Source organism: Eleginops maclovinus, chromosome 20 (genome assembly GCF_036324505.1).
Source record: "Eleginops maclovinus isolate JMC-PN-2008 ecotype Puerto Natales chromosome 20, JC_Emac_rtc_rv5, whole genome shotgun sequence".
NCBI lineage: Eukaryota > Metazoa > Chordata > Actinopteri > Perciformes > Eleginopidae > Eleginops > Eleginops maclovinus.
In genome coordinates, this window is record NC_086368.1 from 25,371,878 (window position 1) to 25,390,845 (window position 18,968).

The 18,968-nt window shown below is 42.8% G+C and overlaps 2 protein-coding genes across 4 annotated transcripts in view; one reads left to right on the top strand and one right to left on the bottom strand.

Annotated features, from left to right (window-relative positions):
• si:dkey-13a21.4 (uncharacterized protein LOC494576 homolog) overlaps positions 1-2,614 on the top strand; it is a 3,729-nt gene extending 1,115 nt beyond the window's left edge. The window contains exons 3-5 of the mRNA XM_063910475.1: positions 1-164; positions 817-942; positions 1,052-2,614. The exon at positions 1-164 is cut by the window's left edge and continues 55 nt beyond it. Of these exons, the coding sequence (XP_063766545.1) occupies positions 1-164; positions 817-942; positions 1,052-1,138 (377 nt within the window). The 3' untranslated portion in view covers positions 1,139-2,614. The remainder of the gene's footprint in view (positions 165-816; positions 943-1,051) is intronic.
• Positions 1,000-14,973, bottom strand: hcfc1a (host cell factor C1a). Of its 3 annotated transcripts, none has more exons than XM_063910474.1 (28): positions 14,839-14,973; positions 13,526-13,711; positions 12,829-12,977; positions 11,680-11,840; positions 11,368-11,576; positions 11,053-11,137; positions 10,817-10,923; positions 10,551-10,730; positions 10,215-10,457; positions 9,982-10,130; positions 9,713-9,892; positions 9,408-9,629; positions 8,995-9,099; positions 8,683-8,899; positions 8,321-8,457; positions 8,066-8,213; positions 7,684-7,901; positions 6,655-7,405; positions 6,431-6,576; positions 6,107-6,223; positions 5,818-6,025; positions 5,323-5,598; positions 5,124-5,230; positions 4,908-5,042; positions 4,636-4,821; positions 4,211-4,508; positions 3,640-3,703; positions 1,000-3,535 (listed from the first exon to the last, which is right to left on the bottom strand). In XM_063910474.1, the coding sequence occupies exons 2-28, from the start codon at positions 13,704-13,706 to the stop codon at positions 3,496-3,498; spliced, it is 5,019 nt and encodes a 1,672-aa protein (XP_063766544.1). In that variant the 5' UTR covers positions 13,707-13,711; positions 14,839-14,973; the 3' UTR covers positions 1,000-3,495. The 3 variants fall into 3 exon arrangements, with proteins under 3 accessions (XP_063766544.1, XP_063766543.1, XP_063766541.1); XM_063910473.1 differs by having other exon boundaries at positions 8,671-8,899; XM_063910471.1 differs by having other exon boundaries at positions 8,671-8,899; positions 9,982-10,457.
• Positions 14,974-18,968: the final 3,995 nt, after the last annotated feature.

Consider the following 18,968-nt stretch of genomic DNA (forward strand, 5'->3'; position numbering starts at 1 on the left):
GAGAAGCTCACTGCTGCCTGCTGGTGTTTGACGTCACATCCAGAGACAGTTTCTCCGCCCTGGAGGAGTGGAGGAAGGAGTTTCTGTTCCAGGGAGAGCCTGAGGACCCTGACCACTTCCCCTTCATCGTGCTGGGCAACAAGACCGACCTGAGCGACAGAGAGGTCGGTCATAGAGTATCAGAAAGATGTAGTGAAGCATAGATACCCCGATTCAACTGGTGTCATCTGAAGGCTGACATGAGTAACAGTATTTTTACACTGCTTTATGTCAGTAATCTCCCATGAATCGTTAAGAAACATTATGGAAGTTAAAGACAAAAGTTATTAAAAATAATAGTGATTATATTTCAAAATAATGACAGAGAAATTAGAAACTTGTATTATCTAACACGATGCAAATAAGACTTTTAAAACATCACTTACTGTGCTTGGTGTTAAATGTGTACAATTAAATGACAATCTTGAAATAAGGCCATAATATCTCAAATAATGACAGAAATAATGACAACTCTTAATATTTTCATTCCACCAGACCACAAATGGATTATTACAGTTTCTCAACATATAATGATTATCCATTGACAGACAAGGATGACTATGATTTGAAAATCTGTTAGTCGCTTTATTATTCTTCATGCAAGTACTTTTAAAACTGGGATGGACATATCTCCATATTCCAAACCATTTTTGTAGAACATAATAGCATCCATAATGAAATGGTAAACTTCAGCCCTAACATGTTATACAAAAACCAAATTGTGACTTCAGATGTTGCTCCATTACATGTTCTTTGTACTGTTGTATTTCTTGGCAGGTGTCTGGCATAAAAGCCCAGCAGTGGTGCAGGGAAATCGGAGCAGAGTATTTTGAAGGAAGCGCTAAAGCAGATCTGGATGTGGAGAAGCCGTTCCTGACAGCGGCTCGGAGCGGCCTACAGCAGGTGATTCAATACTTTAAAAATCTTAGTAGAGAAAAGAAGACGCAACATCTCTCTCTATATGTTTAACATGTTTATTTTTTGATGATAAAAGATACATTACTCCCTACAGTACAAAAAACACACATTGGAAAATACAGGACATTTCCAGATAACCTGCGAACAGCCGAGAGAAACTCGCAACGCCTGTGAGTGCTGAGACAGCGCTCGTCCCCGAGAAGCCGGGGAGAGGGGGGGAAAGTTCAGAGAGACCTCGGCACTGCTGATGATGACCTATCTAACGAGGGTGCAAAAATAGTGACCCAGCAAAGGTACTGTGGAAGGAAAAGGACACAATTGTATACCACATGGAGAGAGGAACAAACTCAGTAAATGTTTTTTCTTTTTTTTTTTTTATCTCGAGAACCTTCAGCTTATGGTCTAACTTAAGGCATCACTACTAAAATACACTGCTTTTGCATGCATGTCTAGTTTTTGTTCAACAGACACACCGACACACACAAAAATTATGAATGCATATGAAGAGAGTTTTTGAGAAAGAAACAAATTGGGAGAGAGCACAAAACGAGAGAGACCGAGGCACCGGCCGGAGAAAAAAGGCAGCAAAGCGGAAAACCTCGGATCTTCCTGACCTTTTACCGTGACAAAGTAGATATAGAGTCCTGCAACGCTCCCTGTACAGATCCTCGTGTTGTAATGAACCTAGCAGTGATTCAGACTCCTACAGTGAATCAGCTCGACAGAAGCAAACCATCAGGGAGACTATATATATTTATATATATAGATATATATTTGTTTCTTTTATAAGTAAAGACAAAAAAAGGCAATCGAGATGACCGACATGTAAAAACAGTTTGTTACAGGTAATTATATAAAAGGCCAAGATGATGAATTTTTTTTTTGTTTGTTTTATTCTTGCTCTATGAACGAACTAATTTACAAGTGAGTACACTCCGGCTAGGTAAGCTTTTCTTCCCAAAAGACACCCCCATTTTCCAAAGACACACAAGTTTTACACATCACAGTTAGCCTGAATACCATCTGTAGTCTGAAATACAGAGCCGTGGAAAGAAAAAAATAAAATTAAAATGAATTAAATGGATTCACATACATTAATAGGGTAGGGGAAATATGTCTACTAATATAATTTGCCATTCTAAAAAAAAAAAAAGAAAGAAAGAAGAGGTGAGACACCACATTCATTAGCATAAAAAAAGAGGGGGATCATTTTTTTGTTTATCAAAGGGGGAAGGTTGGGGGGGGGGGGGTATGAAAAGATCTGATGTTGTCCCTCATACCTCATGTTTGGCAAACAAAGCAACACAAGCATTGAGTAGTAAACAAAGTAAAATCTCCTCCTCTCCCTGGGTCCACTTCAGAGTTCCCTTCAGTCCTATAACCTCGGGTTACTTGGAACAAATACAAAAGTCTTTCTGCAGTTTATTTACTTTCTGTCAACAACAACATACAACCGGCTGAATGAAGATTTCTTTTAAAAATATAGTGGCAACCTCAACACAGCCACCGATCTTCCCACGAACACAAACTATGGGGATGAACAAACAGTTAAAAAAAGTGATGTTTTTCTTTTTAAAATGCACACGACATACACACAGGAGGAAAGAAACAAACAAAAAAAAGCTTAAAAAATACAAAAATAAACTACACAAAAGATCTTCTGCGTCATTGCTGCTTGCTAATTTTATGGGAAGATTTTGCACGATTTTTGTGTGTGTGTGTGTGTGTGTGTATGTGTGTGTTTGTGTGTGCTGCAAGTCTCAGTCCTATAGCAATGTCTGTAATTCACTCTCTACAAATCTCTTCTTGTCCACGTCGAAGTGTCGGCCACCAGTCCTCACGTCGGGGTAAAAAGCGCACAGTGATGACATTACCAGGAGACTGGAGTCCAGTACGGCGAATACAGACTTGGTTCTCGATGATGCAAATTTTAGTTTTCAGCAAAAAAAGAAAAAGGAGAAAAATGATGTCCTCTGTCGCTGAGGACAAGTGCTTTATTTGTATCCATACCGATTTTTCCTCTCATCTAAACTAAAGCCTCCACAGCCTTTTTTTTCTCAACACTGTACATCATTTTGTGTAGTCTCTCTCTACATCCCCCCTTGGATTCACAAAACAAAGACAAAAAAAAAGAAGGTAACATTGCGCTCAGGCTGGCTCCCAGTTTGTGAAAGATGTAAATGCTTCTCTATACTGCTCAACTACTGAAACAAGCCAAAAATAGATGTTAAACGATGGAAGGGGATGTGACAGAAAAAGATAATGTGCTTCTAAGTTTTCTGTTGCTCTAAAAATAGTACAACCAACAGAAGGAGGAAGGAGGGTTTTATCTACAGAAACATCTCTCAGATTGACTTTCATCTCGGCTTCATACGGTTGTTCTGCCTCAATTGCTGTCTCTGAGACTTGAAGGGTGGAGGATGAGATTAGGATGGAGGATGAGGAGGTGGTGGAGGAGGGGTGAAGGTCAGTCTTCCTGATAAAAAGGACAGCGAGTGGAAAAAAGGACAAAAGACTGGGAGGGGTCTCCGGGCGACCTCACTGGTCCGTCCTCGCTTTCTTTGGACCGGCAACCTTACTGCAAGAGCACAAAATAAAAAATGGGATGAGTAAAGCATGTTTGATTCTCCAGTGGCATGTGAACGCCTTGTGTGCACAGTGTGAAACATGTACGGTACTTACGTATCAGGAGAGGCGCCTGGTCTTTTTGGGGCCGGTTTTGCAGAGGCGGCGTCTTTGCCGGATTCTAGAAAGCAGAACCATTTGTTAAAACATCTCTTTGTCCAATAATGGTTATTATTAGTAGAAAATACAGGCACAAAAACCTATAGAAACACTACAGGGAAGGGAAATCCCAAAGAGCACAACAGGGACCCAGACAGTAAACAAACATACACAATTTTCTTAATAACAATTATCGATTGGAGAGAATCCATGTCTTACACATACCACAAATCAGCAAAAAAACCAACTTAAAACTAACAAATTACACTCAAAACTAATCCATTTAAAGCCCAACTACTAAATGGTCAAAAAACATCCATTGCATTAGCCCACACACTGGTATTAAATGAGGAAAATATAATAAACAGACACAAAATTGTGTAAATGGAATGCATTTCAGTGTCGAGTCATTTATTTATAGTCCTCAACCCTTCAGTGAATTCAAACCTGACAGATTGTATTGCCTCTTTTCAAATGTCAGAAGTAATGACTTATATTTCAGCATTTGTTCTTGAATCTGTGTGCTCACCTTGCAGCCATCGGACTTGGGTGGCGGGGCCGTAGCCCTTCTCGTTACGAGCGGCGATGCGGAAGATGATGGCGGGCTTGGTGGTGTAGTCGATGTGGGCGTTGGAGAGGCTGGACGACTGCACCAAGCAGGAGGGGTTGGGCCCACAGTACACGCGCATGAAGGCTAGCTGCGCCGGGGTGGAGGCCTTGGCTTCGGCTGTCTGGTTGCTCTGGATGGCCAGGTACACAGAGTACTCGATGATCTTCCCCGACGTCACAGAGGGGGGCTCCCAGGTCAGGTGGGCACCATCCGGGCTCTGCAGAGGGACGAGGAATGATTACTACTCAGTGCCTGGGAGCACGACTCATGAGAGCAGCTGCAGCCATGATGTGATTCACAACGATAAGAGAAAACAAGGGAAAGGGCTTCACTGGAGTGTTTACCTTGCTGATTTTGATGGCGCAAGGAGCCCCTGGGAAGCCTGGTAGGCAGGTCTTGAAAGCAGATATCTCGGAGAAAGATCCACGGCCACAAGCGTTGATTCCAGCAACACGAAACTTATAAGCTGTGCCCGGCTGCAGCTCCATTTTCTTCATCTGGCTGTAGTCGGGCATGTTGCCAGAGTCATCCTGCAGAACATAACAGAGATGAGAGATGCTCCGAGGCACATGAACACAGTCACCTGAGCAGGAAAGGAGCCTCCGGAGACACTTACATCTCCCTGAGAGTCATCTCCTGGCATATAGAAGTGGGTGACAACCATATTTGTCACTTTAACGATCCCAACATCGAACCACTGGTTGTCTTTCTTTACAACAGCCTTCACCGGGGTTGGCTGTGGGGCTTGTTTCTGTAACACAAGAGATACTCGGTTACATTTCTCCTTTCTTGGACCTTAGCTGAACCAGCCAGATGTTGCACAATAACTCACCTCTCCCTCGATCCCATTGGCCACCTCTGCCAGGGCAGCTGCTGCTTGCAGCTTGGCTGGACTTGCCACCGATACAGACGGCGCAAATGTGCTCGAAGGAGCGAGTGCTGTGGAGGGAAAGCGATCAAGATATAAAAGGTCAACTTGCTGTAAAACGTGACATTATGAGACACTTCTAGATAAAAAGCAAAAGTCTTACTCTCTGCGGTGGTGCGAGGCAGCAGAGACGCCACAGCGCTGGTGACTGCGGCTGCCATCTCATTGTGTCCGTTACTCTCGACGGAGGGGTCGTTGAGGCTGTCTGCGGGGGCCAGGCCTTCAGTTGGCAGGTTGGCCTCCGCGCTGGCCTGCTGTGCAGCGGCCTGAGCCTCCTGCATCTGCAGCTGCTGCTGCTGCTGGACCAGTGCCGCCAGCTCCTGCTGGGTCAACATGATGGGGATGGTGGTGGGCTGCTGGCTCTCTCCGGAGGAATCGCCTTCATTTGAAAAGAGAAAGAAATATTTTTGAAATCACAATACATAACTAATCTACAACTACATTCAGGAGGTTGCAGTAGTTACAGAGCTAAAGCCAGCTTCTCAGTTATTTGTTAGGGACTTTAAGAATACACAAGTCTCTCCATGCCTCCGTCCTACACAGAACTCCATCGATGAACCTGTTCAGTAATCTGTTGATGCACTACGGTTAAACTCACTCATTACGGCTTGCTGTGCTGCCTGGAGGACTGCCTGGATGGCGAGCGCCTGAGCTTCTTCAGTAGCAGCTGCCTGAGCAGCGGCCTCTGCAGCTGCAGTCACAGCCAGCTCCTCGTCCGACAGCCCCGTTACCATCAGGGTGGCACCCTGAGCCTCAGCCATCAGCTCCGAGGGCAGATTCATGGCTGTAGCTGCGGCTGTTTGACCCTGAGAGAACATTTTGTAGGTCAAACATAATATATCTTTGATAACATGGACTTCAAGTGGTGATTATTACAAAGCATTTACCTCGGCTTGCGTCTCCATAGCGGTCGCTCCTTCTCCTGCAGGTGCAGCCTCTGCTGATGCCGTCTCATCGGTCTGCATGGGCTCCTCTGGGGAGCTGGTTGTGATGGATGAGATCGACTGGAGAGAAACAAACAACAAACAAAGATAGAAGTTACGTTTCTGTTACATAATTAGGGCTGCAAAAAAAGTGTTTTTCTCTTGATGAATCGTTTGGTCTATAAACTAAATATTGGAAAATATGGAAAGATATCCAACACAGTTTCTCAAAATCCAAGGTTATACTTTTTAATGCCCTGTTTGCATAATAAAAAGTGCATCTCTTACCGGAACTGAGGGTCCGGGTGCGGGTGTAGACTGAGTGACAGTAGTGACGGCCCTGCCCTGGGTGGTGGTAACAGTGCTTGTTGCTGCCGTGGTGGGGGCCACTTCTGCGCTGGTGGTACTTTCTGCTCCCTCCTCCGTCTGCTGGCCTGCTCAGAGACGCAATAACACAATGTGAGCTCGACTTCATACCAATCAAAAAAACAACATCAATTCCACAACGGTACCTTCGCCTGTCTCCATGTTGCAGGTGGCAGTGGTGGCTGTGTTGGTGGTGCCGGTCTCGTGTGTTTCGCAAGGCGGGTTGGAGCACACTCTCTGGACGGGGCCTCCTGCTGTGCTGGCCTGGTCGCCCCCCATGCTGGAGGTGGCTGTGGACGGGGTGTTGGTGGTCCCGGTCTCGTGTGTTTCGCAGGGCGGGTTGGAGCACACTCTGGGCGCGCTCGTGCTCGTCTGGCCCGTGCTCGTCTGGCCCGTGCTCATGTTGGATGACGACTGGGTGGCCGTGTTGGTGGTGCCCGTCACGTGGGTCTCACAGGGCGGGTTGGAGCAAACCTTCTGGACTCCTCCCATGCTGCTGGACGCTGTGGTGGCTGTGTTGGTCGTCCCTGTTTCGTGGGTCTCGCACGGCGGGTTGGAGCACATGCGCGGCGTCGACATGTTTGACGACGCGGTTGTGGCCGTGTTGGTGGTGCCCGTTTCATGCGTCTCGCAGGGCGGGTTGGAGCACACCTGTCCTGCTCCCATGGCAGCGGAGGCGGTGGTGGCCGTGTTGGTGGTGCCGGTCTCGTGGGTCTCGCAGGGCGGGTTGGAGCACACCAGGGTGACGGTGCCTGAGCCCTCGCCAGCCGCTCCAGCTTCAGAGGAGCTGGGCTGCTCGGAGGTGGGAGAAGCCAGGATGGACACGGGTAGGTCCTGGATTGGCTGAGCTTCAACACCGCTGGGAGTTGTGATCAGAGTCACCTGGGTGGGCTGGTTCTGGGCAGACGAGACAGGCAAGTTAGTTAAGTTTTCCAAAAATCCCACAGCAATAACTTTGTTAGTCTTTTTCTAGTTATTAAAAAGGCATAAACACCCCAACCTTCAGTTATTTCTGATTCTAATAATATAATTATAAGGGCTGCAATATTAATAAAAATGTTGTCTAATCCAAATATTTTAATCGCCGTCAGCTCTATATTTGCTAAATATGTAAAAACAGATTCATAAAAAATAAATGCTCATCGCCTAAGGGAAGAAGACGTGCAGACTGGTACCTGCACCGTCATGGTGGAGGAGGTCAGGGTGGTGGCAGAGGTCAGGCTGGTCTGAGCGGCTGACACAGTTATTGCAGCCGGGCTGATGACCTGACTGGACAGGGTGGCAATGGTTCCCAGGGTGGTGATGGGAGTAACCAGAGAGGCGTTGGAGCTGTCCGCCACTGCTCCTGTCAGGCTGGAGACCGTACCGGTGACCGTCCCGAGAGTGGTGACACCTGATAGAAAGACATAGGCATTATATGTATGCATGTGAGCTCTCCTGCCTGCTTTTATGCTTTGGCTGTGACAGGGATGCACTCTCGTTGTATATTTAATAAAGCCTTTCTATTCTATCAAGAGAATAAATTGAAATAAAATTACAAGAACAAAATATTCTTACCAGTAGTCCCCTTGACAACCAGAGTGGTGACAGCGGGCTTAACAGAAGACATGGTCACTGGTGTCATAAGTCGAACACCACCGACTGTGCTCATAGGCACAGTGCGCAGGATGGTGCCAGGTTGCCCGTGAGCGCCCTTCAATACGACCTAAAGACACAGTTCAGGATGAGTCACCTCAGGTGCAAAATACTTGGGCAGAACAGCAAAGTTAATCTTCATAGAGACATTTATGACCGCTCAATCAGTCAGTGTACCTGTGTCAGTCCCTGTTGTCCGGCTGCAGTGGCGAGTTTGGGAACTGCAGTGATGAATTTACTGGGAGATCCTGTGGTCATCACTTTGGTGGTGAGGATCGTGATAGGCGTCTTCATGCCTCCACTGCTGGTCACACCTGAAGGGACCAACGCAAGATTGTTAGTACATTTTCATCGAATTAAGACACAAGCTTAGCTCATTTACACCTGCACACATTTCAGATGTTTGTTTCAAAATGCTCAGGAAAGACAACATCATCACTACTTAGTCATTTTGTCCAGGCGTTCAAACTCTTGGTCAGTACTTCTGTTCTCTGTTGTGATATGTAGTAACTGAATATCAAACTTGCGTGAGTTTAGACCTGTAGCTCCGGACTGGGACATGATTGCAGACATAGGGATGGTCTTAATGATGGTGGTGCCCTGCTTAGTGGTGGTGGGAGAGACCCCGCTGATGTTGAGGATCGTGGGCTTGTTTCCAGTGCCTCCTGCCTGGGAGGTTGTGATGATGGTCGTGGGCTTGCCATCGGCAGAGGTCACCAGCTTAAGGATGGTGCCGGCTGGGAGGGGACCCTTTGTCTGAGGAGCGAGAGACACATGTTATTCCACTGCATATGGACAACTGGTGTTGTCTCAGGATATGTCCGTGTGTTTTTTTGAAGCACATATCTCACCTGTATGAGCTGTGTGAGAGGATTAGTGGAAGCCTGGCCCGTGATAGCTGATGTCTGCACTGGCTTGGTTTGTACAACAGACATCATCTTGCCAAGGTTGGAGATCTGCAGACATAGGACGAAAGCTCAAGTCATGATTGATGTGAAAACATGAAATGCACGGACTTCAGAGTTGGCTCAACAAATCATTACAACTATAACTCAACATACATCATTCAGATCGCTAACACTAAGCTTCCCATTGACTTAGTCACTGAAGGACGGACTTCACTCCGTCCCCCACTGGGCTATGCTCAGTGCATACAAAATAAAACGCATACCAAGGGTGAAGTGGCAATTTGGAGAATACATGATTGACAGCATGCGTGGAAGATGTTCCAGTATAACATTGTGATGAAGAAATGCTCTCTTACCAGAGTGCCACTGCCGCCCATGGTGAGGGGACTCTTCACCAGGGTGATAGTCTTGGTGACTCCTCCCACCACAGTGGTAACCACCTGGGCCTGCTGAGCCACAGTGACTGCGCCAGACTTATGCACAGTGATGATGGGTCTGGTGTTGGTGGGAGAAGAACCAGTAGCTGTTCCCACCTGGGCTGCAGCGGTCTTCAGCATCCGGGTGGCTGGGTTACTGACCTACAAGAACAGAAATACTTATGAGAACTGATCTGTGACGGAGAGAAAGCACTTAATGTTAGACCATTTAGTGAGGACTTTACCATGAGTGGAGAAGCCATTTTCATTGTGGTTGTGCCAGGGGACATGGAAACAGTTTTGAGAATGGTGGCCCCGGCAGGAACATTGAGGACAGTGCCACCAGAGGGCGGGATCTTCTGTGTTGCTGCAGCTGCAGCAGCTAAAGCTGCCATGCCACTCATCTGAGGGCTACTTCCAATTGGCTTAAAGAAAAGATGATACAACATGTTTGGACCATTTCTTCATACGGATAATATACTTCAAGATAAAATACAAAGCAAATTGCTCCTACCGATCCTTGGGTGGTCTGGGCGGGCATGACCATTCTTACACCCGGCGGGAGGGATGTCAGAGTGACGGGGGATTTCCCGGGCTGGCTGGGGCGGACTGTGACTACAGATGCGCCTGTGGCAGACTGTTGAGCCGCAACCTTCAAGACGGCTGAAACACAAAAGGTGATTAGACTTCTTTGCATTTGTTGGTGTAGCAACAACAGTGAACATGGCTGAGTCTCTAGTAAAGTACCTGTCTGGGGGAGGTTCTGAGCAGAGGGAGCTGCAACAGCCAGTGCTGGGCTCTTTGGAGAGTTCAGGGGCTGTACGGGGGTGGCACTCATGGCTGGCGAGGCTGCAGCTGGAGTTGCTGGGATGTCGTACTTCTGCAGCTGCAGTAAATAAGTGTCAGCGGTTGAGACGGCGCCCCAGCTGACCTCGAGAGAGTTTGTGTTGGCACGGACTAGCTGCACCCTGGCAGGAGCATGTGGCCGCTCTGTGGAGGAAAATAAGTTTACCAACAATGATACTTTCACTATCTGAACCGAGGAAGACACTGTTAGTATAAATTATGTTACAGCACACATACCTGTTTCCAGATACCAGAGGTCTTTACAACAGACTTGGTTGTTCCAAGCTTTACGATAACCGTCGCGGCCACTCCAGACGTAGAGTCGGGAATTGATGGCCACGGCACAGTGGCCGGCACGGGCCCTGGGGATGTTGTCTTCAAGAGTATCCATCAACACTGTCTCCCAACAATTGGAGTCTACAGACACACAAATAAAGATTAATCAGTGAAGCCTCTTACTCTGAAAGTATATTCTATTTTAATAAACACAGAGTTATACAAACCTAAATTTAGGCAGGCGAGAGTGTTTGTGCACTTCCACTCCTTCTCGTGTGTGGCCACTTTGACGTCGTCCATTACCAATGGAACCCATCCTCCAAAAACATACATCCTGCACATGGAAGAAATAAAATCAGTGATATGCAGCCTCCAAGAAGCACAGAATCTCTTCTTCTGGGAACTTAAACAGGATTAAAGAAATAGTTCAATGTTATTGCTAGAGGTAGAGCAGTTGTCTCACTTGTTTGTGATGGTAGTGGCAGAGTGAAGACTTCTGGGTAAAGGTGCTGTCCCGTTTACTGATGGTTTGTTCCATGTCAGGGTATCTAGAGACAAACAGAAGGATGTTATACAAAGGCAGCAAAGTTTTCTGACATGCAACCAGATAAATGAAAGTATTCGGGTAAGGGACTTTGTTCAAAGTCACCTTTTTATCCTCACTAAAAGTGTGTGACTCTTATCGTCTGATCAGGTATAAGTTGCAGCTCTGTCTCTGAGTAGCACCAGCTGGGGCATATGGTTGCGGTCATTTATCTTTTCACATTCACAAACTTACCGATATCAAGTGTCCAAAGATCTCCAAGGCGACAACCACTCATGCCTCCGTAGATTATCAGGCGAGATTTCCTGCTGGTCTTTTCTGTGTAGACCACAGCAGTGTGGCTCTCACGGGGAGGAGGCAGGACTCCGTATGTGATTGGAATATCCCATCCAACCACACTTGAACCCGCACGCAGCTCAAGTGTGTACAGATCATTTAGGTATCTGAGGAAAAATGACAGAGGCCATGTTCATGTTGCTGGTGGAAGTAAAATCTCAAGCATCTTGTGTAGAAAAAAAAAGACCCGCTTGGAAACAACATCTGTACCTGGGAATGTTGTTTTTTGGGTCCTCGCTGTCATTGGCGAGTCCACCGAACAGGTAGCATTTATTGCCAACCAAGGAAAAACTGTGGCCCAAACGAGGACAAGGAGGGGGGCCATTCTTCGGGTTTTTCGCTTTCAACTTTTTCCATTCCCATCTGCTGGCCTGTTGTGAAAAACAACGTTCATAACAACATTAAGCATTTACAAACACAAGCTGACCTTTTCTGACAAAATGATAAAGATTTTGTGTAAAAACATAAAAACATATCTTAATAAATGTTACATTTATTCATTAAATCCTATTACACTGTTATATTTGGACATTTCACTTCCCAGTTGCTCATAATCCATCCTGACTCTTGTTGAAAACTTGATAGGGGCATACCTTATTTATGTCATAACCAAAAACAGAGAATGTTTAAAGTGTACATTTTCGCAAAATGAAGGAGGACAATAAAGATGCATTGTGGCACGTTGCACTGGCAGAATAACTTGTGCTGCTGATTAGCGTCACGTTTCATAAACAACTTAATTACTACTTCAGGCTACCCTCCCCTCACAAAACATGACTTCACAGTAGTTTTTTTTTAAAAAGCAGCTGCTGATTAGCTATCTTTTGAATCAGTTGATGGAGCTTGGCGAACCCTCTGAATGTTGATTAACAACTCTTGTAAACAAATTGTAATTATACAAAAAATAAATGATGATGCATCTAAGAATCCATAAAAGTCATTAGCCTGACAGTTATTTAAATAAGACAATATGGGTTGAGATTGGAGTAAAACATTTGCACTGCATTAGCCATTCTATTGCGTTATCTAGAATGCAGTTAGAATAACTCAACTCAACGGGATCCCAAAAACCTTTCAACACTCAGTCTGCATTTAATAAATCAGGATTATGGTTCAACGGCTTTCTATAAATGTAATGTACGAAACTGCACAGAGCTTATAAATATCCATAGCTGTGAATCTTACAACTTAAAGACAGATATACTTTGTTTTGTTTGGCTGTTGCTGTGCTTCAGTAAAAAAAGAATGATCCCATTATATTGAAACTATAACTTGTTATCACTTCATTTAGAAACATTGCATTATCCTAATGCACACATTTAATAGAATAATTGGGATACTTTTGAATAGATATATTACCTGAAGTTCATAGAGATCGTTGCTGTACTTTCCATACTCCACCATTCCACCGAACACCAGCAATCGTGTGCCATCACATACAAAACCATATGCTGCACAGCCGGGGGGAATATCACCACGGACCGCTGGGATAAACCACTGGTTTGTTGCTAGAAATTAAAACACAATGATGAATCAGATGATTCTAACTCCTATCAATCCATTTCAATTATGACCAAGGTTTGTTATTGTCTAAACAAGGCTGTGAAAAACCTTACTAGTATAACTATCTGGTAATTATTAGTACATAAACCAACATATGTATTTAAGGATGGTGATGAAAACATGTTTGTATTAAATGTGTCTGTCCTTATTGGTTTATGTACAGGAAATTGGGGCATAGGATAATAGTTAAACCAACCAGCATCATCCATTTTATTTTAGCCCGCCTTTTTTAACGTACAATACCATCTCTCTCCAGCAGAGGGGGCCAAATATAATCAGACACGGGCTTGTTTGGCCTGCTGAGGCCTGTACTCTACTTAGTTCTGCACATCACGAATCGATCTTTAGAAATAAGTAGAATGTTTTTTTATGCTGAGGCTAAATGCTCAAATGTATTGTTAACGAATTAACATCTGAATATTTGATAAGTAAACATCATGCTGGCTGCAAACAGTAATCCGTAAAGTTAAACATGCAAAAGTGATTATCTTACCAGTGTTGTATACATGCAATTCATCCACTATTCCTTCGTTTCCCCCACCAAAGACAACCATAAGCTCCTTTATCGCCACAGCTCTGTGTCCATGCCTGGGCCGGGGAACGGGACCGGACCATCCGAGGACCCGCTTCCACCGCGGCTGCAGAACCGACGCCGTGGAGCCAGGGGCAGACATGACTTCTGTCGGAAACATTAATAAAACAACGTTTGTTTCTTCTTGGCGGCTGAAATACTCCTGGTTTTACAAAGTTAATAACTATAGAAACTCATCAGCAGGATGTAACCGCGCACTGTGACTCACTTCTAAAAACAGTGTGTGCCCGAAGCTCTGATTAATGAACACATTCATTAATAAAAACCAATGCGCAGTAAGAGCTTTCCAACAAGTACTGAGTAATACCCTTTAATATAGACTTAGAGTGGCAGTTGTGCAAAACAAATACTAGGATATGTTCATATACCCAAGTTTTGTTGTTTTCTAAACCATTGAATTCAATCCATGGAAGCAGCCATCTTGTAACCAAACAAACCCCCGCTAACACCGCTGCCAGTCTGAAAAATGGCGGAAGCGAATGAAAAGGAAAAATAGCTAGCCAACTACAACAGCGAAGGAACACAATAAAATGAAAACAAATTCACTAAAGTGGTAGCGGGAGAACAGAGGAAAACAATGCGCATTTGCAACATACACTTAATCCACAGTTGGAACCGTTAGCAAGAGTCGGCTATTTTCATGCTTCTCTGGGAGTCGCCATCTTGTAGCTAACTAGCTTAGCATTCTCTGCAATCCCTTTAACGTAATTATTAACACTGTACATATACTTAACTTCATTATTAACAGTTGTAAGACTTTGGTAAACACATCCCTACACCCCCATCTAAAAAGGTCTTAAAATATACGTAAAATTAAAACCAAATTGTGACAATAAAATGGATGCTAACGTTAGCTGAACTCCGTTAGCAAAAGCGGCTAGTTGCTCAACCTAACTAGCACACGCTAACAGCGTTAGCATCTGTCAAAGCGTCGCGCTATTTTACAATTAAATGCAATACAATAACGTTTTATTCTGACATGCATATTTTACCTGATACAAATGCAGTTGCAACAACACCCGTTAAACGCAGCTAAACTGAGATCAACTGCATAAAGAGAGTGTTATTATGTTTCATGCCGTCTCTGGAAGCAGCCATCTTTTCGATACTCGGCCTACTTCTACAGCTCCCACAAGAAAAATGGCCGGGCGGTAAGCCACAACAAAACACAACAAACCCGAAAAAAGGCGCAAATATTTCTGATTATTACTCACTTATATCGATGCAGTAGTTGCAAAAACACGGGTTTGTGGTCTAATCTTGCGGCAATAATCCAAATTCATTCGATTTATGAAGAAGTATTTCCTCTCATGCCTGCCTGGAAGCTGCCATCTTCTTGACAACCAGAGGCGGAGGAAAATGGTAGAGAGCTGGCGTCACCCAAAGTAAACATGGCGACTGAGACCCGCTCGCTAACCATTTCCGACAGAAACGCCTTTTAGTTTTAGTGGTATGCCATCGTAAGTAGACGAAGGTTGCTTGGTACAGTGAGGTTTTTAACAGGAAACTTAGAATACATATAAAGTAAACATATGGCAAGTTTCAGGAAATTGCAACAACTTGTGTTTTAGCGTTTGGCTTATTGTCCCTTACTAAAGATGGCGACATCCGCCCAGACACCGCTTTATTTTCATATCATAAGGGATGGGGATTTTATTCCACGCTTAATCTACTAAAATGGGCCTATAAAGCACAATAATAGTGTTAAAACGGTGGGTAATATACAAATTTAGCGCTCAAATGTACTACAGTTGCCACGCCCACACACAACATTAGCTCTCTTTATACATCCATGAAGTGCGCCCTCCACTGATACAAGTGCTGCATTACTATTGACATCAAATAATGTACCCTTTATTTACAAAACAGTATAAAGTGTGTTCAGCCATATTTCTCCGATGGACTCTCACTGAAATAAAAGGAATACAAAATGCTCCAGATGTGGATATTTTTGAAACATTTAATTTCTCAGTCTATTTTTGTTTTGGAAAATAGATTTGTCCTCCATGATAAGTGGAAGTCCTATTATTTCATAACATTTCTGAATGCATATCATTGCCCTGGTTACAGTTTAATGAGGTTCAATGCATGTTTGATCGTTCTATAACTCGTATATATATGTATATGATATAATATATGAAATATTGTTATGGGTGGCCTGTGTTGTTACTCCAACAAAATGTTGATTTCTGAGGCCTCAGAAGTTTCCATTTGTCAGACACTGAAGACTTGTCTAATTCAGTTTTGCTATTGATATATAAAGTGGGTTATTATTTATTTATTTATTAGTATTTATTTGCATCAGTTATAAATCAGAATCAAACTATCTTTATTTGTCGCACAGAGGGAAATTTTACATCTACAAAAATTGAATAGACATCTAAAAATTGAAATTAGTAAACGTGTTACATTATAACACAGCCTGTCTCATTGAAATGTTTAATAATCGGAAATATATATACAAAAGCAATGAAACGGGGGAAGAAGGGTGTTATGTTTCTTATTATTTATTGATGATTTAGTTTGCTGTCCTTTACTGGAATGTCATGAGAAGAAGTCCCTTTTTCTGAGTGTTTACAGCTCTGCTCAGATTGAAGATGGGATGACCTGTGTTCACCAAACTCCATGTGCAGTAACAATCATAACTCTATAACTTGTTATAGGTGCAGCAAAGCTAATAGGAAAGTCGGTGAAATGTCAATCAAGGACAGTCTGTGCCGCCCACACAGCCTGAAAAGACCTCTAATCACCTGTCAATCCAAATCACCTGCGTGGGCACAACTTTGGGAATTTTTCCAGAATTTTCTAATACAAATGCTTTTAAAAGAAAGGTGAAAATGTCAATGAACAAAATTAAAACATGGCAACTTTTACATTGTGTTAGTTACGATTGCAGCCAGTCCTGGCCCCTTTTAACACCCACCTGACACACATTTGTATCTGTTTTTGCACCGTTGTATGTGATGTTCACACAAAGTACTTTGATACATCCAAGTGCCTCTTAATGACAGAGAAGCAGGCACACAGACCTGCAGATGCTCGCTATGGTGACATTTTTTGGTTTTCCATTTTTTGTCTGTAACCTCACTGATGTCTATCTTGGCCAGGACTCTTTCGTAAAATATCTCAATGGGACTTCTCCTGGGTATATCACGGTTAAATAAATAAAATAAAGTACATCCCTCTTTGGCATTCTGTCCATGATTTCTCCCGTGCCAAGCATCAAGGTGAGTCCTAATGCAGCGGCTCAGGTCAGAGCCTGTAATCTAATGACATGCCTTGACTAATTAGTGTTCCATCAGTCAGCCAATCAATTTACCCATTGTCATTCATTCATATATATTTCAAAAAGGCATACAGGTATAAAAAATAAAAACTGTCAAGAAAAAAAATCTCATATTTATGAGTATATGAGAATAAAAACAATAATAATGGACAATCCTCTACAGAAAAAACAATAGGAATCAATAAAAACTATTTATTGTTAACTGTTAAACATTCTTCTACCACAAATCATTTTGATTCAAACAATATTTGAATCTGAACCATTTCCACTACATTTTTTACTCAAAATATTGTTGATTTAAATCAGTTTGGGCCACAAAAACAAAAATATGCTTGTATTGTATTTTTTAATTTAAATGTATTTTAAATGTATTTAATGCAATGACAGAGGCCGTTTTTACTACTTCTTTTTATTGTCACATGATCGTTCAGCGTTTAAACACACATTTCTTTTCCAATAGCACAGCGGAAGTTCAAACAGGTCAGTTGAGCTCAGATAAACACTTGGACATTTCAAGATGCCTCATGGTTTACACACGATAAGAGACTTAGGAAACAGCTGCAGGACTGAAGTCTGAAAGCCTAATGAGATTGTGATGTAAAGCCTCACCAGTGAGATGTATGCGGGTGTTATCACGTCTAATAACCTCATTACTTTTGCCATATTTACAAATGATGTTCAAGTTTTGTCACAGGTTTTTTTGCCAAGTAGGTTAACACATTCAAGGAATTGGTCTTGGTGTTTTTGGTGCACACTTAAACATACATACATAAAAATAACAATGATAGTTTACAAATGCTGTTTAAGTTTAACACATTCATTAAAAGCAAACACAGAGTGGTTTCCATATACTGCATTTAAAAACAACAACAATTTAAATTAAATGAAAGCTTAAAAAGAAAATCACACAGTATGTCTACTTATAATATATATTGTAATCCTGCTCCCCATTTAACTTTTTTTTGTACCAGTTATGTTTTATGATGACTTAATCCTGTTAAATGTTACTCCCCGAGCCAGAGCAAACGGATATGACCACGATTGTAAAATCAGATTGCCCTTGTTTCTAATGCTCTTGTAAGCCTTTATTTCCTTCCTGTTTCTAAAAGCCAACCATCCTAAATGGTTGTGTCTATTTGAGATGGTGACATACTGAATGCAAAAGTTATAAGTAAACAAGTGTTGACATGTAGAAACAATATAAACACCTATATTTCTTTTAAATATGTTAATATAGGCTGTATAATTCACATTGTGATTCATCTTGTGTGTTCTGTTTTCTTGCCTTCTGCTAAATACTTACAGGTATATTTTCATAATTTGCAAAATGTATATATATTTTTTTTTTTACAAATTCAGGTAACAGGAGATGTTCAGTTTTGAGTTTTTTTCAACCAAACTGAAGGTTGGTTCCCTGCGTCTTTTCAATGTTATTTTTCTTTTGGTTCCTTGCTCAAGGACACCTCTGCAGTGACCAGGAGGTGAACTCCAGCTACCAGTCCACACTCTGTGGTTTGATCGGGGACACGAACCGGCCCTACAAATCTGTATATATGTAAACAACTTTAATTTGAACCTTTACTCTCACCTTTTTGGTATATGTTTTATTCTTAAGAATGCTGTGTCTACACCTATATTTTCCTATGGTGATCAATAGGGGTTTGTCTTGTTTTGTTTCTGCCATCTTTCAAAAATAAAGGAGGCAATTTGCACAATTTCCCTGAACACTTTTTGCAGCAACCTGTTTGTGCTGTTCATAGCGCAATGTAAGATGGTATTTGACACGTAACATACCGTAAGTTTGATACTGTGGAGGAAGTGCATAATTAAATAGAACGCTCTAATTCAAAAATGGTCTGGAGATGTTGACAAAATGAAAAGATGCGAAGCTTTGTGAGATCAATGCATAACAACGGGGTAAGCCTTTGTTGTTCCTGATACGCTAATGAAGGGACAGATCATCCGTGCTTACGCTAACAGAAAGCCGGTAACTTGGAGGATAGACTGAATGTGATAAACAGATTAACAGTAAAAAAACTAAATGTTTAGATCACCAGC